Source organism: Ascaphus truei, chromosome 1 (assembly GCF_040206685.1).
Source record: "Ascaphus truei isolate aAscTru1 chromosome 1, aAscTru1.hap1, whole genome shotgun sequence".
Taxonomy (NCBI): domain Eukaryota; kingdom Metazoa; phylum Chordata; class Amphibia; order Anura; family Ascaphidae; genus Ascaphus; species Ascaphus truei.
The window spans coordinates 505,906,652-505,930,602 of record NC_134483.1 but is presented as its reverse complement, the minus strand read 5'-3'; the positions used below and the strand labels follow the sequence as shown (position 1 = coordinate 505,930,602).

General features: G+C 39.7%; 1 protein-coding gene across 2 annotated transcripts in view; it reads right to left on the bottom strand.

The window, feature by feature from the left end:
* The window catches only part of SORCS2 (sortilin related VPS10 domain containing receptor 2), a 639,263-nt gene that overhangs the window by 74,674 nt on the left and 540,638 nt on the right, over window positions 1-23,951 (bottom strand). For both annotated transcript variants that reach the window (XM_075569815.1, XM_075569821.1), the window contains exons 9-12: window positions 20,351-20,497; window positions 18,426-18,528; window positions 12,997-13,073; window positions 5,156-5,247 (exon numbers count right to left, since the gene is read on the bottom strand). In XM_075569815.1, the coding sequence (XP_075425930.1) occupies window positions 5,156-5,247; window positions 12,997-13,073; window positions 18,426-18,528; window positions 20,351-20,497 (419 nt within the window). The remainder of the gene's footprint in view (window positions 1-5,155; window positions 5,248-12,996; window positions 13,074-18,425; window positions 18,529-20,350; window positions 20,498-23,951) is intronic.

Below are 23,951 nucleotides of genomic sequence, written 5' to 3'. Positions count from 1 at the left end.
TGGAGGGGATTGACCCATTCAAGAACTTTTTTTAAATATTAAAAACAAGAAGAAAAAAAAGACTTTCAACATTACTTTAGGGTTTAGCATCAACAAGAACATTACTCTGGTAAGCTAGGGTAAGATACTCATGTAAAATAACGTCCATGTATATTTTGTATGTTGTTCCAATAAGAAGTGTTAAAATATCTGTTAAGCTGCATACTCTCTTAAAATGTAAAATACACATTAAGAAAATGGAATGGTATAATAGAGATTATTCAGTATACTGAACATGGCTGGAGTGCAGTGTTAGGTGATAGTAATGTATGTCTTATAACACCTACTGGAAAGCAGTCTTTCCTATTGCTTTTTAAAGCATGTCAGATGAGGGCCACACAGACTCAGCGTCTCCAACTTGGCAACGGTTGATATTCGGGGGCTTGGCATAGGTTGATATTCTGGGGCTACACATGCATGATGAGGTTGTTGTGCGGATCGGAATATACATACATTACACATGATCATTTATATGTACAGAGTAGGGTAAGAGGAGTCAACGCTTCCTCTCAAACAGAAATGCTAGAAAGATTTATGTCATCTTTGGTGAATGGAGAAAAAGAGACGGAAGGTCACTGTCAACCAGCAAAGATTGATCAAAGGGGAAAAGGCTTATCATGTGTTTAAAACACTTAGGTCCTGCACTCTGGGACTGACAAGGCTATTGATTTACTCCATCATGATTTTAAACATTTAAATACCAGATACTGTACATCTCTCTGTATCAATCTATACTTTGTTTTTCTGACGCCAAATACAAACGAAAAATGTTTTGCAAGAAAATGTAATGCGAGGTGTGTGCTTCAGTCATTCTGATTTATTTCATAAATCTGCTAACTGCAGCATCCTTGGTATTTGTACCAAACCTAATTCTATACATCCGTGTATGATGTGTTCTGCAGTAGAGACCCCCTGAAGTCTTTAGACAGAAAAGATAAAGAAAACAAATAACTCAATGTTGCTACAATTTAGATCAACTAGATATAAACAACATCCTATTATCACGAAAATTGCTATGAAACAGGTTGTGAAAATGATGATTTGCACCAGCTATCTTTGTGTTGTATAAAATGCAGAATTCTTCTTATATTTTTTTTATTCTCTTCTGGATTCAAAATTTTAAAAAGAGATAGAAGGTCATGCAAGAAAAAAAAACCTGTAAAAGTTAAATATGACAAAAATGTACAGGATTATTCTATTTTACATGGTTATGCATATTACAGAACTACTGTATATAGAAGGTCTTATTAATAAAGCTGTAATAGATGCAAACTGAAGGACATGGGATTACCATAAGTGGTACAGTTACTACCTACTTGTAAATAAAACCCTTAAGGCAGTAATACACCCACATTATTTTTCAAACCTACGACATCGCTGTCGTAAATCAAGAGCACTCGGATCAAGCGTTATTTTCCTTGGCACTTATGGAAGGTAAAGAAATAGGTGATGGCACTGATGTCTAATGGATGAGGAAGTCATACGTCGCTACGCTCCCTTCATGGGTTTCCTTTCTCATTCCCACAAAGTGCAGACTATTGTAGCTGAAAGTTATCTTAATGGGGGGCACCTAGGGGGACTCCCCAGTTCAAGGGAAAACAGATCAAAATACGTCCCTTGTGCTGAAGGGATTGTAGCTTTTATATATGATAACAATTCCTTACATCACATGTTTTAAATGATGCAGGACTGGGGCTTGCTTGTAAATAATGTATATTGTACTGTGTACCAAATGAATGGTGTTTGCAAATGCTAAAATGTGCAATATTGCACTGGAGACTACTGCACCGACACACTTTATTCGAGCAAATACCCAGTATGTACCTGGCAGATACCTGGAATGCGCCGCTCCTCACCTCTGACAAGCCCCGTTGCGTTTGCCTTCCCAGCCTGGGTTCATGCCTGGCTGACGGGCGGCTAATCTGTTAAATGATAATGATAAGGATTTAATAGGCTGCAATGCTTCGCGTGTCTACCAGATGGCATAAATTCATGAATTGTAATGCAGTATATATATATATACTGTGCAGTATTGCAGCCAGCGGGAATAAAATGCTTAAATCCCTGCATGGAAAATACCTCAATGCACTCGGGCAGAAAACAGTCACAAACCTCAATACACCCGGGTATACCCGAATTCGTGGGACTAGCCAAGCTCGAATAAAGTGTGTCGCCAGTGTATAATGATTAAGTTGGTGCACGTGAAGGGACATATGGCACATGACTGGTGCACACATGTACCAGTGACGTGCATATAGGGGACTTATTTTCCCATAGTACTACTTATGCTATGTGTCCTTTTCCTTACTCAGTGCACAACCACTGAAATGTCAAAGTGATTGTATATATTTATTTATATAGCACCATTTATGTACCTACAATAGCGTTTCACAGCAGTAATACACGTGACATAATAATATAACACATAGTGGGAATATGCTCTTCAGACATGAAAGTAACAATGGAAAAGGTAGTTCCTGCCCTGAAGAGCTTACAATTTAAGTGGTAATTAGGGAGAACTTACAGAGACAGTAGGAGGCTGTTCTGGGAAGTGTATCTGCAAGGGGTCAAGGTCAGTGCACATGAGATGTATAGAGAGGGAATGGCTCAGTGAGTAAAGACACTGACTGGCACTGAGGGTTTGAAGCAGGGGAGCCTAGTTTAATTCCTGGTGTCGGCTCCTTGTGACCTTGGGCAAGTCACTTTATCTCCCTGTGCCTCACGCACCAAAAACATAGATTGTAAGCTCCATGGGGCAAGGACTTGTGTCTGCAAAATGTTTCTGTAAAGCGCTGCGTAAAACTAGCAGCGCTATACAAGAACATGCTATTATTATTATTATTAGTATCAGCCAGCAGAGCTACCCATACGCTTCATTAAAGAGGTGTGTTTTTAGATAGGTCTAAAAGGTGGAGATATAAGGTGCCAGTTGGATATGGGCATTCCAGAGATGTGGGACAGTGAGTGAAAGAGGTTTTAGGCGGGCGAGGGCTGTACATACAAAAGGGGTAGATTGAAGAATCCTTGCGGAGAACCAAATTGTCGGGCAGGTGTATAGCGAGGAACTAGGGCTGAGATGTAAGGAGGAGCAGAAGAGTGTAAAGCCTTAAAAGAGAGGAGGTGAATTTTGTAAGTAATACGGGATTTGATAGGAAGCCCGGAGAGGGATTTCAGCAGGAGAGACGCTAAGACAGATTTAGGACAGAGTAAAATGATTCTAGCTGCAGTGTGAAGGATAAATTGTAGGGGAGACAGGTGAGAGGCAGGAAGTCCGGACAGTAAAAGGTTCCAATAGTTGAGATGGGAGAGAATGAGGGTCTGCATTAGAGTTTTAGCAGTAGAGGGACAGAGAAAAGGGCATATCGATGCAGTGTTATGGAGGTAAAAATGACAAGTTTAAGCTACAGATGTGGTCGCCTGTGCTCTCCGGCTAACCTTAGGAAAATCTGTGGCTAACTCACAGAAACCCTACAACATTTCTGTGATATTTCTTCAGCCAGACTAATTCCTGGGCTAGCCGGAAAGCACAGGTGACCACATTTGTACAGTGTGAATGTGAGGGGGAGTCAAGTGTGAGCCCTAGGCCATCCAGGTTGATATAGCAAAAATACATTCTGAGACTTTGGTCTGTACGGTACGTGTAAGATCAGGGGTAAAAAGGTAAATGTGTGTGTCATCAGCATACAGGCGATATTTGAATCCTAGAGATGTGATAAGGTCACCTATATTGCTATACATATATAAGGGACTCCACTCTCCACCAACCCACTGTGGGTACTACTTTTGCTCTAAACCATCTCTTAAGTGCACCCACTGAGTCACATTCAGTTTTAATGCTTCTTTATGGTAAATATAGAATTGTGCTTTTCAATTGCAATATTTTGGGGGTTGAGGGTAGAATCAAAATTAAAAATGAATTGTGTTTAACATATCTAAAAAGACCTTCATGCCTGTTTCTTCTCCTTTTTACCTTGGCTTGGGTAAATACAGATGAAATACTCTAGGCTCATTGTCCTACATTTGTTACTGGGACATACATTATTCTATGGCACACGTCTCATTACTTACGTGTGATTGTCGGGGGCTTTCAATGCAGAAGTTAAGTTGTAAAAAACTAGAACCATCAATAAAATTGAAGTTACAATTCTACATACTCATGTTTATTACACGGGATATAATAAAGCAGAATGGCAACATTCTAGGAGTTTAACTTATTTTCAGAAATCAAGTTTTACTTTAAGGGAATTGGTCACCCAGAACTTCCTAGAAACCTGTGTAGTGCAGTGTTTTTCAACTCGGGTTGCTAGGAACCCTTGGGTTCGCCAGGCATCCCTAAAGGGTTCCCTGCAATGTACAGGGCATTTGAAAATGGTATCAAATACAAAAGAATATACAATACATCTGATTAAGACGCGCTATTAGAGAGGGTTGGGAGTTCCTCAGAATTTCCCTTAGGGTTCCTTAACCAAAAAAAGTCTGGAAACCACTGGTGTAGTGTGTAGTAGTATTTAAGGTTATTCGTGGAACACATGGCTCATTTCTCTCTCAAAGACGTAGAATGCATAAGCGCATTGTAAATATTTAATGGTGTCAAGTACCCCACTGTTTACCTTGAATACTACACCAGAGATACATTTACTGACAACCTTTAAAATGAGTACAACCCATAAGTAAATGAACTATATGGAAGACCTTAAGGCTTAGCACATTCAATAAATATCACCAACAAGCCATTTTAGAAGTTGCTATACTGCATGCGTACAATTGGTATGCAAAAAATTTGGCAGACATAATGGAAGAATCATTTGCGACACATACTATATAGTTATTAGATTTGTCACCTTCTGCATTTCTTGGCATTATTTGCCCTATCTTTTTATGTGGAAACATCCTCAGAGGTTTAGCTGGTGTTACATTCTCTGACACAGCAACAACAGAAACATGTATTAAACTAAACAATGGACTGAACAATATTTCACTAATGCTGCATAGTGTTTGAGTTTGCTCGGCTCTTTTAATACACCATGGTAAAACAAATTAATATTATAGGTAATACACAGTGCAACATACAATACTAAGCTGAATTCGGCCCAATATAGAATTAAGAAAATATTACTTGAGTATTTTCAGAGGAATAGACGTGTCTTTAATGGCCACAATAACGCCACCATGGTCCAAATACAAGATATGATGTTCTTCTTCAAAGACCTGTACAAAATATACAAACATATGCCCAAATTATATTCAGTATATCATCTTTACAGCTGAATGGGTTGTTATACTTAAGTAGAGCCTATCATAAAATATCTATTTAATTTGTGCCACCCCAATGTTATCCTGTTTTTTATATGTGTTGGAAAACATCCACATATGGTTAATAACTGGGTCCTATAAACAGAAAAAAAAGCCTTTGTAATAAAAAAGAGAACAAACGTAAGGTAGAAGTGACACATTTAATGGTTAACTGATGTTTTTTAAGCATCAGTTGGCAATTAAAGCCATCACTTGTAACTTACTTTTATTTTGTTTATTAAAACTTCTTTCTGTCTTCTGTACCAGCGACAGCGACCTCTTCTGAGGCCCATAAGAATTGCATTATACTTGTCACGGGAGACCACCTTATTACACGGGATGGAAGTGCCAAACAGAACGAAGGAGTTAAATAAACAAGTTTTATTTTGGCCGGAGACAACTGGAGAAACACAAAACATAAATACAGTCACAACTAATCAAAACGGGGGTTACAGGTGACTCCAAGCTCACTAGGTTCTGGGCACTGACAAAGTAAGCTTACTCAGGATGTCTTCCATGATCCTTCTGCCTCAGAATATCATAGTGACTTGGAATGATACCATTGTGGTTCTCTGTTCATATTTCCAGTTAGCCTCTAGAACCGAGACTAACCACAAAAAACTGTGGAGCTTTGATTGCCATCGGCCTAAATACTTTCCCAGACTCCATCTGAAAACATGGAAAATTGGGAGCTAAGCCAATCAGAGGCTTATGGCTCATCCAAGATGGACCAATCAGAGCCGAGGGTGGTCACAGGCTTTCAGACAGCCCACAGCGGTGGGCTTAAGGAGAGTGGGAAATTGAAACTGACCAATAGGAATCGTGCCAACAGGGCTAGGATCCTGGCCACGGTTCCCAGTTTCAGCTTGATACCTCCTGCAGAGACAGAAGCCTCACTGTTGGGAACAAACAATATTTCCGCTCTTGGAGTACGTGTTCCCCCATCATGAGTCCACACCATCCCCCACTTTGCCAGTGTTCCCAAGCACAGCACCTAGACCTAAACAAAGGATAACCCAGGTATTAATTGTGTGCTGGCCTTGCAGAGGCCTTGCATGCCCACCACACAAGTCTACCAAAATACACAAAGTCAAATATACATGGGGAATAAACTGTCTTACATGGGGGAAATAAAAGCTAATAAACAAAACAATGTACTAGGCAGCCATTTTGGCTAAGATGGTCAACTTGACTGGTACTTCAGTCGCCATTTTGACGGTTGTGGGCTTAACCTTTAATATGCATTCCAGGCTGCCTCTACCGTCACAATGATATCTCATTGGAGGCTTCATTTGTGAAATTATTACTACTGTAGTTATTTGTGACCTTTAGGTTTACAGAAAATGTCAAGTCATTTGATTAGATATTGTAATTGTGAAAAGTGATATTAAGGGTGAATATTTTCCATTCATATGTCTGTTTAATTTATTTACTTTTCGGCTAGTATTTGGTATGCCTTTCTTTTTTGAAGCATGTTTGACATTACTCAAAACAATTCTCAAACAGCGGCTTGCTTGATGGAAAGGATGACAGATTCGTACTTTGAATGGTGATAACAATCAATTGAATCTGCACCAAGTTGTTTGACCAGTTCTTAAATCTTGTTTTTCAGCATTTACTGCCAAGAGAAATATTCTTGTGGCAAAAATGATTCCTCATAGCAAGCTGGCATCAACTCTATACTTATACATCAACTGCCGAACATGATCCATCAACTTTTGCAGCAATTAATACAGTACCATCAAGTATATTCTCAAAGCTCAAAGTACTATTAGATTATTTCACCATGATCAGACATTATTACATCTAACAGTTTTTCTTGTGTGAAATACATTGCAAAAGTACTTGATTATATACAATAGAGCTGATTTAGAGTTCAGACGTGTTGGCAAAAATAATGGTGGCATTAAAAGTTAAGCGATGCGCCGTCGCTATTTCTCAAGTTATAATCCAATTTAGGGGCACATGCATCAAGTATCAGTACGTGCTATTGCACCCGTTCCAGCGTTAACTTCCATTGACTTGAATTTGGTTAAGGCCGGAACGGCTGCCGTAACCCGTACCAACACTTGATGCATGTACCTCGTAGAGTTAAGCACTGGGGAGTCATTACCAGATAGTCTTAAAAAATGTTAATGAGGTCTTCAATTAGTGTTATTGGCTAAGAATAAATTTTCCTCAACCACTCATCGGTGAATAATTACATCTGCGTAAAGTTTGCACTTAATTGCATCAGCACATGCCCTTAAAAAAGTTTACTTTGGAGGACTGACCTTAGACTGCAACAACTGAGCCTAGCAGAAGCAGCACGACTGAGCAACAAGCTGCCAGCAGGCAGAGAGAGAAAACTCCAATTTAGCAGAGAGCAATATTTGAGTAAATAATACATTCATAATAAAAATGTATGTTGCAAATGCTGGTTCTTACAGTGTAGTCTGATTAGCACCAGTCCTTATAGGTGCATAATTTATAACAGGAGATAACCCAACTCTAAATTGGATACTAATGCAAGACAGGATCTATTTAACATGTGTACGTCCATGCTGAGCCCATTTAAATAAATGAGGAGTAGACAAGCCTCCACTCTGCCTGACGACCCTCACACAAACTGTCCGTTGCGTCTACTTTTGGCCAACCCTAAATTGGCGCATATTTTTACGAGCCGACAACTGTCCATTTGTGCTATGACATCAGTCGTCGGTCAATTCTAAATCTGCCCCGTGTTCTAGATTGTAATTTGTAGTGTTTTACATTCATGGAAGATGTCAAAGAGTAAACTTAGTAAAGAAATGCAAAATCATTCGCTTACAGAACAGACAAGTAACACAGAGGGAAAGTTTGTGGATTTATTTTTATAACTAGGCAGTGAGGAGTAAAATGTTTACAAATGTGGCCAGATTATTAGTCCCATTGACACGATGCGATGCGTTACCATCTCCTTAATGCACGCAATAGTCACTGCTTTATGGAAAAGGAAAAGAAAGCGCTAATGTGACAGGGCTTCTTGTACTATTGTGTAAGATAAATGCATGTTTGCTTTCTGGCATCAAGTGCACCACCTTTCTTTTTCTGTTTTGCTTTTTGCTGGGCCCAGTGATCATTTTTTTTTTGTTTCCTTTTTCTGAAACTTTACTAACCTTTGATGTGGTGTCCTGAGGTCAGTCAGTATAATGCAGGTATGGTTAATGTTAAACACAGTTTGATGTTGCACAGCCATGGGGCAGTCTCTGTTATAAAGGAAAAGGGCATTTTCTTCCTGCATACCATCCAGGGTAGATTATACCATGGTATGGGGGGGGGGGGGGGAATTAAAGTAAGTGATACTGAATGTCATTTATTTTGCAGAGTAAAGACATGCATAGGATGTTTGTAAAAGGTACTGTTTTGGGGGCTTGCTATAGAAAATTGTATGTTGTGTGAAGTGTATTATGTTTGCTAATTGTGTAAGTTTTGGGAGACAACTCCCTTGTGTGGTATATTTCATTTGGTTTTGTCCTAATTAACCAGTAATAAAAGGGAGAGGTTTCTTTCCCTAGGCCCCCTTCTGCACTCCCTATTGCTGCTATGTGATATGAGGATGTCTCTTTCTGCACGCCTTATTGCTGCTATGTGATATGAGGATGTCTCTTTCTGCACTCCTTATTGCTGCTATGTGATATGAGGATGTCTGTGGAACTTCAATGAAAGGATGTAAACTTTCTAATGCAGATATTGCTGGCTATTCTGTGGCTGGAGACATCACGCTGGGAGAACTGGTTGTTGTTGTACACCTGAATGTGGAATCCCTAATAAAAAGAAGGTTCAGAGAACAGCAAAAGCCTCTTTCATTCTTCCCAGGGTCTGATGCTGCTTCTTTAAATTAAAAGGCTGGGACTCAACCTTTCACAGCTAACACGCTACACAATTGATGCATAAAATAATGATGTAATCACAGTAAAATTATAAGTTCCCAATAGATAATGAATAATTAATTAAAAAGGATTTTCTCTATTTCCTAATTAAGATGCAGCACAAGTGTGTATATATCAGCTGATCATACAGAAAGAGCAGTCTCCTAACAGCCGTCTGTATTAAGACACCAATACCACAGCAAGTTAAGTGTGTCTCGTAGATTTGTAGAAACAGTATATTTACATAATCAGAGTTATACTGTTCTCTCCCTTTGACACCGTTGTTCCACGTTGGCTGGAGTAATAACCTTTATCTACATTTATATGTCTAGTTAAACAAAACAACTCTTGGTAATACTATTCAAATCACATACAACTGTGATAGTGTTGATTGGGACACTAAATTGCAAGGAAAATCTAATTAATACCTACATTATAAGAAACATATGAATAATTTTGCAATAACCACCAACGGTGCTTTAATTGTAGACTTGGACAATTAAAACATTGTATATTCAAACTGATTAGGGGAACTGATTACTTTTTAATTTGTTTGGTTATTTAGCCATGTATCACATTGGCTACTAATCTGCCCTGCCTAACACATAATGCCTGGTACCAGTGCAGGCAGTGTTAGGGTTAAACTGGGTTTCACTGCAGTCAACAACTCCCTTGAGTGACAGGGGGTGTGGGCCTCAGGCCTGTGTGCTGCCCTATCAGGGGCTCAGACCTAGGACCCTCCCCTGGGTATAAAAGGGGCTGCAGATCCACATTTAGGCAGTTGTTGGAAGTGTGGAGCCAGGGCTCTGGTTCACCTTCCTTCCCCTCCCCCATGGGAGTGGGATCAGCTACCCCATATTCCACCAGGGAGTATGGGAGTCAAGGATAGACCTTTGGGTACTCAAGCCCTGTGGGAATGGAGGCGCTGTAACACCAAGCGAAAAGCTGTGAAGATCCCTAAAGCCTGTCCTGAATATCCCCAACCAGACTGGCGGATGCTCAGAACCTCCTGTGAGCCATATGTGTGGCACATTAAAGATTTTGATTAAGTCCGTGTGCTTGCCTCCTGTTTGCTCACTGAATACTTCTGGGATCCTTGGATTTCCCTGGACACAGCGCACCGGCAGCTAAGTACCCCCCACTAAGCGTATGTTTTTAGTGTATTTTCCCCATACAGGTAGCCCCATCACCAGGTAACAGCAGTGATTCTCCCTTAGGGTGGGGGAACACGGGTTACAGTTAAAACAATTTTTTGGACAAATTGGTACTTTAAAATCATAGTATGTGAAAGTTATCTCTGAAATGTTAGAAATAACATGTTTTACCAAAGTCAAACCTCACTAAAAATACAATAGCAGCAGATTCTTAGCTGTTGAATCTTTCAAGAATCATTGTTCCAAGTATAAAATTAATGAATAGTTGGTTCAGCTGTGCAGTCAAATCAAGCATGAGGGTAAAGATTAATATTAACAGCTGGATGCAAAGTAATGTATCAAACTATTTCCTGTACAGCACTTCACAGGATCTGTATTTTTGCCCTGGCACTTCATTTCACACAACAGCGGGACACACAGGAAAGGTAATTGATTACCTACATTAAAAATAACAAATATTGCTTCCATGTGTTATTCACAGACAAACTGACGGCAAACTACATTTTTATTAATTAATACCTTATTACAAAATACCAGCGTAAACCCTCTCCACATGATTGATCAAATGTTAAACAATACAAAACTGCTCGAATACATATTATCAGAGTTGTTTATGGTAAATTCCAACAAATGAACTGTAAGTTATGCTAAGTGAATAGTATTACTACACGTCACTGGTATCTGCTAACACTGGGGTTCTCAAAACATATCAAGATAGAAGCTTGGAAAAAGAGACTTCATTTTATTCCAAGGTCCAGTCTTCCAGTGGCTTCCAGTTAATAGTGTTTAACCTTTACAGTGCGCTTATGATGTACCAGGTATTCATTGGCACTTCTTGTATTTTTAGGGCCTGATCGGGCTGACCAGCCAATCATAACGAAAGTGGAGCACCCTCCACTTCCATATACGGCATCTAGAGCCTAGTCATATCATGTGATTGCTCATCACAACGCTCAGAAGTGCTGGATGTCTGGTGGTGGTGCTGCTGAACCTCTTGCAGTGTAAAGATTAAAAGAACACTCTTGTTGCTGGACTGTGGAGTGGTGGAACTTTGGATTTAATATCAAACCAGGTTGGCAATTAATTTACATTTTATAGATGGCGTTACAGGTGACTCTAAAAGAGGGTATTAAATCATGGCAGCATTCCCCTCCACAAATCACTGGAGGACATTGCGTGCAGCAGGCATCTGCCTTGCACGACAGACACTGCAAGATATTACGCGTCACCTGCACATAGTGCCAACGCATCACTGTTGCTGTCATCTCTATTTAAGCCTCCAAGTGGCCTGTACACACCACGGTTACTCTGATACGTACCTAAATGTGACTCCACTCTTGACTGTAGGTACCTTTATGGATAGTACGTACAATCCAGATATTGGCCTGGACAAGCAGCTATTGAATATACAAACCTCTGGAGGTATTTACCTCCCGCTGCCGCTCTAATTTTAATTTGAATTGCCTCAGACAAGGTACTGTTCGGTGTATTTGTTATACAGTAGCATGTATTTTCAGACATATTCTGTTTAGTAGCAGTCACTTAACGACTTCCTTTCAGTGGCCTTGGTTGCGACGGAGTGCAACATCACTATTATGCTATACTGCTATTAGCTATTTTACGGACCACTTTGTGGTTACTATATCCCCACTGTATTTTACTCTGTTTACTATTAAAAGTTATTTTAATACCATATTACTTACTGACCATTCATCAGGGGACATGAGGACTGCTTAAACCATTTAAGTTACAATGTACATGGCATACTCAGATAGAATACAGGTGTGCTGTACAGCCTGGTCTATACAGAATTGCAACTTTGGAATTACTGTCTATACCTTGGGGCATTTCAGTGCACAAAATAGAGGCTCTCCTGCCCATTTTCCCACCTTGTGTAGAATCCTTTCGGCTAGGGCCTTCTCTTTTCAAGCCATAATCATATGGTACAGGAAGAGCTCCATGTGAGGATGCTCCTTCAATGAATAGCATTGGCGGCTGAATTCAATTTCGGTATTTTCTGGTCTTTATCGATTTCAACCAAAAAAATTCAATAATTTTGAATTATCAGGATTTTTCTGGTTAAAACCGAAAACCAGAATCCATAATTATATTATATATATATAAAAAGACTATATTCAAAATTACAATTATCGGAAACTCGCTTACAGTTAGAGATGGGCAAAAGTTTGGGGCAGATTTCAATCCGCCTCAGCTTAGACGTTTCCTTTAGTACGAGGATAGTCTCAAAAAGGGTAATCCGCCAATTTTGGATTTTTTTTTCTAGCACTGAAAATCCACGTGGCGGATTAATAATCTGTGGTCGGATTGATAAAAAATCTGCATTGAGATTAAATCTGAGGGCAAATATGAGAGAGAGAGTGCAGATTGTTAACAATCCATGCTGCGGATTTCAGATTCAATATGGAATTTGAGTGCGGATTCTTCAAATTCCACCTGGATTGTATCCAATGCTGGGTTTTATAGTATCCAATCTGCAGACGGATTATGTCTAAAAAAAACCCCAGGAAATTCCAGGAAACAGATATGGACTGGTCCGCCCTTCACTATTTAAAGTATATCTCAAAATGAGAGTACACTGTGGAAATTACTCAATTTCTTACTTGTCTCCATGTGTTTCCACAGTCTGAAGTTATATACATTTCTTCCTTATACTCCACTAACTGTGATCCCAGGTTGCCTGAATGAAAAAAGAAATAAGTGAAATGCAACATTAATTACCAATAATATTTCAAAATCTGTTTCTAATGCTTTAAACGGACACTTATGGTATGTTACCGTTTCTTAGGGTACTGAAATAAAGTGGTTTGCCAGCATATGGATGGGTATATTAACCATATTGGGGATAACTGAGCTGTTGAGAATAATTTAAACATATATTTTGGTAGATATGTTAAAAGATATATGGATTTAGCTGAAACAGTTTTCTCAGTTCTGGAGAAGAGTAAAGCTCCATACAAATTAATGCAATGAAAATCTCCAGCACAGGGTATTGGCCTTACAGCTTATTCAACAAGCGCCCTAGTCATCACAAAAACATTGCAATGGCTTGAGTCTACCAATATTTGATTACATTATATTTTCACTGAGTTAAAACATGTAGATACTGAGATGTGTGATGCATGCTTCAGCTGTCTTGACCTGAACAAAACAGACAATAAACCGCATGGATAGAATCTAGGTTGTTTCTGTAAAAGACAATGGGGCCTAGCTCCAAAGTATGACAATCCACTTCTAACTGCAGTATAGAAGTGGATTGGCATGCTTTGCTATTCTGTAAGCCCTTATCGCATGTCCAAACCGCGTCTAAACATCTTTTTTTTTTTTTAAGCGGTTTCAATCTTGCTCTAAACAATCCGATCGGTTTGTCAAAAAATCCTCCAACTCCCACTTTTTGCCCACAACTGCTATTCTCGTAGCTGTGTTATGCAAAGCGCTTCTAAAAACTTGCAAACTTTGAGACTGCAGTTTAGGGTTTCTAACTAAGTATAGTCCTACCATGTATTCTACAACCGCACCTCCAGGGTTTTTGCTTTTCCTTTGCTTGTGTTATAATAATTTGGAGGAATGATAACATTTTAGCTCACCACCGAACTCAGGAGTCAAAGCAAATTCATATTTGATACATTAAAAAATTAGATTAAATAGTTTTTATCATTCAGCACCTTTTTAATACATTTGTTGTATAGGGAAAAGCATTGTCTTTATATTAAAGGCTGAATGTCCTCCTCCCCATTCCAGAAAATATACATACTGTACTGTATGAAGTAAACTCTTTACTTCTTATGCATTTGCATGTCATTACCCAGAATCCCTGGCCGTAGTGGGAGCATTGGTTGCTAAGAGATCATGGGGAAAGGCAGGGTTGCAGACCTGTCTGAGAAATTCAAGTGCATCATAAGTAGTATTTTTTATTTTCTGTACATTTTTAAGATACACTCATTTGCATATAGTATTCATATAGGATTAGATGAAAAATGCAGGGATTGGAGGCGCATGCGTGAAGGCTAGGGGAATGGATGCCTAGTGTGTGAGCTCCATACCCCTCGGCAACATTACAATATACAAGTAATATAAAAATTAATAAAAACAGCTCCCAAAACAAATATTAAAGAACGGGAAGAATTCAGGATGCAGACAAGACCAAAAACGGGTTGTGCCGCTGTGGTTCTCTCAACTTATTTCAATAAGTCAGATTCGGCGCGCAAAAACAGAGCAGGGACCCCGACGCCGCATGCAGAATCGGAGTCAGAGGACGAGCAAGTGCTGGATGAGCAAATGGAGGCTAGAGACACTGAGACAATTACCCGAAAGGTAATGAGGGAATTTTGCAACGAAATCAAGGCGTACATGCATAAGGAGCTATCGGACCTGAGGCGCGACATTAACAGCATTGGCGCCAGAATGGATGAACTGGAAACGCGGCTGGATTCCACAATAAAAGCGGTCCACAAAAATGATAAAACCACGGCCAATCCCTAGGCACAGATAAATGACCTCTCTAGCAAACAGGAGGATGCAGAGAACAGAGACCGCCGAAATAACATCAGGGTGCGAGGCGTCCCTGAGGAGTTTGCAGACCCCAAGGAATTTATTACAAAATGGCTGACAAGCCTATTCCCGGATAAGCCAGATTTGGACCTGCACCTAGACAGGTGTCACTGGGCCCTCAGGTCAAAATCACAACCAAATGACCCCCCGAGGGATATCAAAGTGCGACTCCCCTATTTTAAAATAAAGGTGGCGGTATGCCAAATATCCAGAGCCTCAGGTATGGTGGAGTTTGAGGGGGTCAAACACCTGATATTCCAGGATCTTGCTCCCCCTACGTTGTTCAAACGGAGGTCAATCATGCCTGTAACAAAGCTGCTGTGAGACAAAGGAATAAGGTACGTTGGGTTTTTCCCTTCGGTTTGCTTGTTCTAAAAAACGTAACAGCTCACACTTTGAGAAGCCTAGAGGATAAAGACCTGTTCCTGCAAAAACTGGGCCTGAGGGGAGAAACCACTGGATACATAAATTACGTACACTTAAGCCAAAAGGTCTTAACATCGATATTGATCTTGTTTCCTTTTTACATTGATGTTTATATGTGTGTTTTTATAATTGTTATGGGCACATAGATTGACATCCTTTTTATATCAACTTTTAATATACCTTATTTTTATACGTTGATTTTTATTGTATGACATTTTTATTATACTACTTGTGCTGATTTTCCTTTTTGTCTCCACTTAGGTCCTATCTGGATCCTTATTGTATTAATTGTCTATTTGCATATACATATTTTTATTATATTTTTATTATATAAATTCGATGTATATATTTTTTATTATATAAATTTTGTGTATTTGTACCATTATACATTATTTGTGTCCATTTAACATTGGCTGCTATCTGTATGTGTACATCACTGCATTTTGGGCATGGCTTGTGCTATGATGTGTTGCACCCGCCCTTTCCCCTCCCCTTTTGGGGACTATTTAATGTCTTGAGATGAGTCTGTATCCATGCACCCCTGAAGAAGTCCGAATACCCGGATGAAACGCGTAGGGTTAATTTCAATTGCGCAGTGACCCGTGAGCTGTGTGGAGCCTTGTGGAGCCTCTTGCCGCTTTCTGCGAACCAGCTGTTCTCCCGCTGTAAAGATCTCAACGCTGACGCTGACTCTGTATCCAGCTACTCCCCCCTTACCATTGGAGGAAAGCTGAGGAAGTCCCGTGACGTCAGACACTGTTTTGATGCAGAGGAGACTGTCCCTACCCAGAGGATTCGTGTGAGCTGTGTTTGCTGTATTGCGGGCGTCGCTCCTAACCCTGAGTTGGTTAAACTGCTTTTAATGATCGTGGAGCATGTGAGTGCACTGGAGCCTACCTTATTCATGCTAGTTTTCAAAAAGTTGAATAAAGTCGCACAAGGTCCAATAATAGTAGCTGGAGATTTTAATACAACCTCAATCCTAAACTCGACAGATCGGTATTTGCCTTGCTGCTTGTAAGTAGGGCTCTGTTTTTTCCCATCTGGATGACCAGCGGTGTTCTCATTTGTCCATACCATTTTATGGCATAGTTCTTTTTATTTAATAAATAGTTTTTATAGTCACTAGGAGTCTCTATGTTATATGTGCAGTGTGTGTATTAGTGTAGACCTGTTTTAACCCTACAGTGTTGCACTATGATCTGTGTCTGTTTGTGTTTTTTCCCCTACATGGCCTGTCAAGCAAGTGTGCTGATCCCCTGAGGAGTACAGGATTATCCAATGAACTTTTGGTGCCAGGTTTTTCTTTGTTTTCACTTTTTCTGTTAGTACTGACAGTATTACTAGGCAGCCTTTATATATATATTTTGTACTTGTCACACTGGTGTTTTAGTCTTTAGCGCTTGTTCACATTTTTTCTTTTTCACATTTTGCTTGGTATCATATTACAGGGCGGCCCAATTATGCCAAATTTCCCAATGGCAGACGAACCCTGATTTGAAAAGATGGGTGGCATTGGAGAGTACGGCTTTTTCCCCATTGGAACTAATCAACCTATTATGGAATCCAAAAGTAGCAAGAAAAAAAGCTATACAACCGCCGCTATCCTCGATGACCAATTCATTAGCAATCTGGGACGCAGTTAAATTTAAATGTGGCCTTACAACCAAAAACACACTGATGACGCCCCTATGGGGGAATCCGAACTTTGCTCCAGATATGGATAGTGCAAATTTCTTATTATGGAAACGCAGCAATATATCACGACTAAAAGATCTCGAGGGTAGAAACAAAATTATAACATTTGAACAAATTAGGTCAGATAAAAATATCCCACACTCAGAATTTTTTAGGTACCTCCAGATCAGAGCCTTCTATAATAAATCTAACCCACACACCTCATTGACGACATTTGAAAAGCTCTGTCTTAGAGAGACAACTACTAAGGGACTCACATCGCAGTTGTATAGAGAAGTAGTCGGTTCTGACACCAAGGTTTCTCACAAATTAGGTTATATGTTAAAATGGGAGGATGATTTAGGTGAGACCTTAGATTTGGATGAATGGACCCAAATAGCAACAGCAGCTGCCAAGAGCTCGATTTGTACAACATTAAAGGCAAACGCATATAAGGTCCTGATGAGATGGTATCTTACTCCACTTAAGCTATCAAATTTTATAAAAGGAAGCTCCCCATTGTGCACACGACAATGTGGAGAAACCGCTGATTTGTTCCATATGCTGTGGTCTTGCCCTCGGCTAGCTCCGCTATGGCGTAAGATCAAAGATTGGCTGGAGAGGATTTTGGACCTCAAAATTCCACTAGATCCTGGGCTCTTCTTATTGGGTAGAGCTCGCCAGGGTATAGCAAAAATTGAACTCAAGCTTATTGCTCATTTTGCTCATTTTGCAACAGCTGTGAGGTGTGAGCTCGCAGCATTATGGAAACAAAGGGAAATCCCATCGATCCCCAAAATTCGGAACAGAATTTGGTACGTATGCCAGATGGAAAAATTAACGAGTTTGGTTAATGACACTGGCGAAAATTTCCTAAAAGTCTGGACGCCTTCGCTGGCTCAGACAGATATCCCAGGGGTAGAGAAAACCGCAATATTGCTTTGATAATTGAAGATGCTTTCTCCTATGATGCAATAGTAAAGGTGGGCTCTAGGTAATACCCGAAGAGGTCTGTAAACACATCGGACGCCGTACTAAGTTTATCCCCCAATAGTTTTCTGTTTCTTATTATGTTTATTACACCTTGTTAATTATTGAATATTGTTGTTGTACAGTTGAGATGCACGTGAGATATAGATATCGCATGATGCAGTAATGGTTCTGAGATGTATTAATGCTGTGATTTATAAAAACAATAAAAACGACAAGTTAAAAAAAAAAAATGCAGAAGTTGATCTCTCTTGATCCTTTCCCAGTATTACACAAATTTGACCTGCAGTTATCACGGTTTAATACTTATGTACTTATTGGTACAGTTATATAATTTTTAGTCCTACCATTACACATTGGAACATCATGTTTTAAAGATGTACAGTACCTGCTCCCATAATTAGACCTGGAGCGGTGTCCTTGGTATGAACTGTCCCTGATACATACGGATTGTCTGCCCAGCGGAGATGAAGGTGAAGACGACATTCAGGCTTTGAAGATAAAAACAGAATTCGGAATAAAAATATGTTCTGATTAATAGCTCATTAGATTCCATAAAGGTTACTACAATGGTAACAAACACAACTTATAAATCTTCAGGACAAATCCAACTCTTTTTTTCAATAAACATGACAGTATTGTGATGAGATAGAAGGTATCACCTAATATTGAAGTACAGATGAAGCAAGACTTACTGTTCTGGGTGCCAGGCACTGTTACAATGCGGCTGCACTGCAGCTACTGCTCTCTCGGCCCCGAGGACAGTACGTTTCCCAGGAGGATTACATCTGCGGGGTTCAATTCTTCTGAATGGGCGTTAAGCCTTTTGGGCCATCAGCAGGGAGATAATACCGGTACTCACCTTTCAGATGAGCTGCGCAGCCATCTCCCCGTTTGCAACCATGTTTCCGCAGCGCTGAAGGTAAGATGCTGGGATTGGCCACCCTCTGGTTGACGTACATGCCTTTATATGGGTCTCTACATTATGAGGGGGAGGCTATATAGACATATTTGATCATCTACATCATCAAGGGGGCTGGACAGGACACATAAAACTGATGATGTAAATGGCCATGGACGCTATCTCTCATGATGTAGACACCTGTATAAGGGCATCTACATCATCCTGGGGGTTGCCAAGCCCTGCATCTTACCTTCCGGCGCTGCAGGGACACGTCTGCAGAAAGCGAAACAGCTGTGCAGCTCATCTCAAAGGTAAGTACCAGTATTTCCTACGATCAAAACAAAGGATTAATGCCGGGGGGGGGGGGGGGAGGCGTGTGTCCCATTCAAAAGCATGGACCCCTGTAGCGTTAATCCTTCCAGGCTGCAAACCTTGCTGTCCTTGTGGCCGCGATCGGGCCGCGAGTCTTCTGCATTTTTTTCCTAGCGGCTACAAAGACATTATGTCTTGCAACATCTGTACTCATTAATTCTGCAACTGGACTAACATGGCTATTTCTATTTCATTCATGATGAGCTAGATGTAAAGCACTCGTGCGGATTCTTTGAAGATCACAGGACTTTCCATTTGAACATTTGGCGCCAGGTTTTCTTTTTTCACATTCTAGATGTAAACGTTCACAACCATTTAAATTACCTTTTTAAATAGGAAGCATAAGACAACTTGTTGTCCCACAGGGTTGTAAAAATTACATCTTAAAACATTATCTATAGTATTTATACAGTGTATGTTTTACCCAAATTAGTGATATTACATTAACAAATTGTCATTTTAGTAAACAGTGACAGCGTGTTATTTGTATCAATATATTTCAGTAGAAAATATTGATAAGTGGTGCTATTCATAAGACACCTTATGTTAATGAGCCAGGAGGACAAAGGACTTTGAAACCACAGCTGCACTCAATTTGTGTTGCCCCAAAGGTGTACAGTCTTTGGCGCAGCCAAAGGGCAGCTAAAGGGTGTGAGCCATTGCTGCCATTCGCTGATGTTTGGTGATGTTTAAGCTTCTCTATTTCAATCTGAAACTCACCAGCCCTTTTATACCTTGTACCCAATTTTCCAACTCTATCTGTCTATCTAATGTCTGTGGATTGACTGTATAACCTCTGTTCATTTAATGTACCCATGTATTGTTATAGCTTTATGCCCAGGACATACTTGAAAACGAGAGGTAATTCTCAATGTATTACTTCCTGGGAAAATATTTAATAAATGTAAGGGAGAATGGTCCACACTTTGCCTTCCGGCACACAGTGTCTTATTGAATAGCACAATTAGTAAATAAGGGCCACAGTAACTTGGAGGCAGGAGAAATGTACAGGTTATAGAATAATATTTCAAACTTACAGGCTTACAGTTGATTGGTTTACCATTCATGTCTGTGATTGGTGGACTTAGGTAGTCCCAGTCTCTGCCTTTATTGTAGGTGATGAGCGTTGTCACTTTTCCATCATTTTTTTGATTGGCCAGAAAAACACCTTTAATACCTCTAACCTGCAAAAAATAACAGTGGAGAAAGTCCTCATTCCCGTGTTATGTAAATCCCTTTTGCTTACAGTATCCAATGCTGATGATTCATCGAGTTATATCAGCTTTAGAATACACTTCATTCTATGTCAAGGATTTTTAAAGTGATGCTTAATATAGTACACGTTCAAGGATTTGCCAAGCATTTAATTTTCAGCAGAAAAGGCCCATTATCTACCCAATTGAACAATGGTTTTCTAAGAGCAGGACATTTTGTGATAACCCCCTTAAACATTCAAATCCATTTTCGTCTTTTGTCGTGGTCCCTCCTCCATCCAGGGCCAGTATAATGTTATGCAAATTTAGCTCGTATAGAGCAATAAAGTAGTTTTAAAGTACAAATAAGAACTCACAAGGTTAATAGAGCACAACGGTTACAGGTTTAGGGAAGGTGAATTCTGTGACCCACAGGTGCTGTACCTGCAATTCTAAAAGTACAAATGACCAGTGAAGTAAAGTTGCTGTGAAAGCTTGTGTATTGTGGTTGCAGTATCTCATACTCGGTAATTATTGTTTGAAAAGGTTTATTTAATGCATGTGCAGGCCAGGCATGGTACTGTATGAGCCCTGCACAATGCATCTGAAAGGAATGTCTTTCGGGCTGAGAGTTAGGGATTTTGTATTCTACTTTCGTAAAACAGAAATGTGTATAGCCCATTTGATTATTTTCTTTAGTTACATTTGAGACAGGAATCTTGCTTTCTATGATATTATGCATCATCATTCAATTATAAAGGGACAGCATATTCTGCAGCATGGTACAATTAGGGAATTACACACCTATAATAATAAAAAAATAAAAAAATAAGAACAAATTAACGCAGACAGATACAACAGGTACTAAATGCCCTGCTCAGGAGAGCTTACAATCTAGAAGGAATAACGGGCACCGTTGAAATAAAAGGTATAAGTGGCTGCTCACTGTGCGCTTGAGTGTTCCTCAGAATGAAATTTGGGTGTGTGGATGTCATGGGTGCGTCAGATAAACCACCAAAGGAAGCCTTTAAAGTGCTGAAAACTGGGGCAGAGTCCGATGGTGCATGGTAAGGAATTCAAGCGATAGGTTACAGCACAGGAGAAATCTTGTAAGTGGGTCATGGGCAGAACCGGGGGAGCATTTAGGAGAGTAATTGGAGATGAGTGCTGAGATGTAAAGGAAGTAGCATTGTATTTGTATGTCAGAGCTAGAATCATTTATTTAATCCTAGAGCATATGGGAAGGCAGTGTAGGGATTTGCGTAGTGGAGCAGCCGATGAATAGCGGACAGTGAGGTAGAAGAGTCTGGCAACCGCATTTTGGATGCATTGTGGTGGGGACAGTTGATTGAGGAGAATTCCAACTAGGAGAAGATTGAAGTAGTCAAGGTGGAACATGATGACCAAGTGAATTCTAATTGTTGTTGCATCTTCAATATGAAAGATGCAATAGTTTATAGGTAGGATTGAAAAAAGGTAAACGTAGCAGTTTTTTTTTATCACCTACAGAGCATTATGTTGTAGATTTGTCGATTACTGATGGAGTTGCATAAGCGTATCTGTTTGGCTTACAGTATTTATTAAGTTCAACCAATAATACTGTTGTGCACACTATGGTGTCTGTAGAAACAGAAACCAAATTAGGCACGCATGTTGGTCTATCCTTTAGATATTTGTGTGTTTGTAAAGTCCAGCGCAGGCTATCAGATATCTGTAATACAAGTCTTATCCGGAGGATAACACCGAAACTGCTGCCAAGATAATGTCCACCCAAAGTACTGGCCAAACATTATTACTATGTGGATTGACATGGATGTTTTGATTATGCTTTTTTGTGTTCTAAACCCTAGACAACAGAAATATATTTCAATAAAAGATTGTTAATACTGTATGTACTGCTAATTTGCTTGTTTAAAAAAAATGGAATTCAAGAAATAGATACACAATGGGCATTTTAAATTCCACAGCACATGATCCCATTCTGGTTTAGATGGAAGAATCACCGTTTTACAGTCAGTCTCTCACTTCTTGTTCAACTTGATGGGCCTATTAGTTAAACAGTGAAAAATCCCCCAACAAAGGAAGAATGTCCGCAGAACTATAAATAGGGACTTCTCACTGTACTGAATGAAAACAACAATATTGATTCGTTTTAAAGCAGCTTTCATGAAAAAAACTGGTATGCTTGTGAGATGCGACACTACTTTTCCTGAAAGTCGCTTTGAGTAGATTAGGCATGACAGTGTTGGTTAGCCATAGATACAGTAGGTGAATTTTTTTTGGGACATGTTATCTGTCACTTGCTATCTTTCTTTTTATTACTTACAGTAATTTTCCAAGATGTGCACATCTGCATAATTACATTTTAATATTGCACGGATTTTTAAAGATTAAACAAAGTTTCTACATGCAGTACATGACACTCATGGTTTGGACTTGTGGTTACACTTTTAAAGACAAGGTTGCAGACCTGTCTGAGACATGCAAATGTACCCACAAGTGGTATTTTTATTTGCTGTACATTTTTAAGATACAAGCTTTTGCATATAGTATTCCTATAGGATTGGATGAAAAATGCAGAATTTGATCACTCTGATCCTTTCTCAGTATTACACAAATGTTCACAATTACACAAATAGCTAGATGTTTTTTCAAGTGATATTACCCTTTACCAATTGAAAAGTCCATTCTGGCACTTTAATGAATAAGCCCTGTTGGGCCATCCAATTCCCAAACCAATAGGTTAGCGATATGCAGTATGCTATCCCAATTTGACATAATAATGTAATGATTTTCAGGTATATACATAGAAACACAATGCATAATTTGGTAAAACAATTTTTTTTATACATTCTACAGTTTGTCTCAGTCTGTCCCCTACTGAAATCCCTCTCCTGGCTTCCTATCAAATCCCGCATCTCACACTCAATTCTCCTCCTCACTTTTAAGGCTTTACACTTTTCTGCCCCTCCTTACATCTCAGCTCTAATTTCTCATCATACACCATCCTGACTCTTGCGTTCTGCTCAAGGATGTATTCTCTCTACCCCCTTTGTATCTATAGCCCTCTCCCGCCTCAAGCCTTTCTCACCGACTGCCCCACATCTCTGAAATTCCCTTCCCCTCAATATCCGACTAGCTCTCTATCCACTTTTAGGATCAATTGTGATGGTACGGCGTAACCTGGCTATCTAATAAAGGTTCAGCCCTCTGGTTACCCATGAAACAGTGGGGTTCCTGGTAGCTACATAAGCACCATAAGCCAGGGACCAGGGATAATACTGTACATGCTGAAAATAAAGTGACCCTGGTTTTTTTTTCTGTTTTCATGTTCCCTTGGCCCTAGAACTTTGAGATTTCTTGTGTGTCTGTTTTAGGGGGGATATTTGGATAGAAATACAATTATTTTGTTTGCAGGAGTTCGAGGGCCGAAGTTACCGGTAGT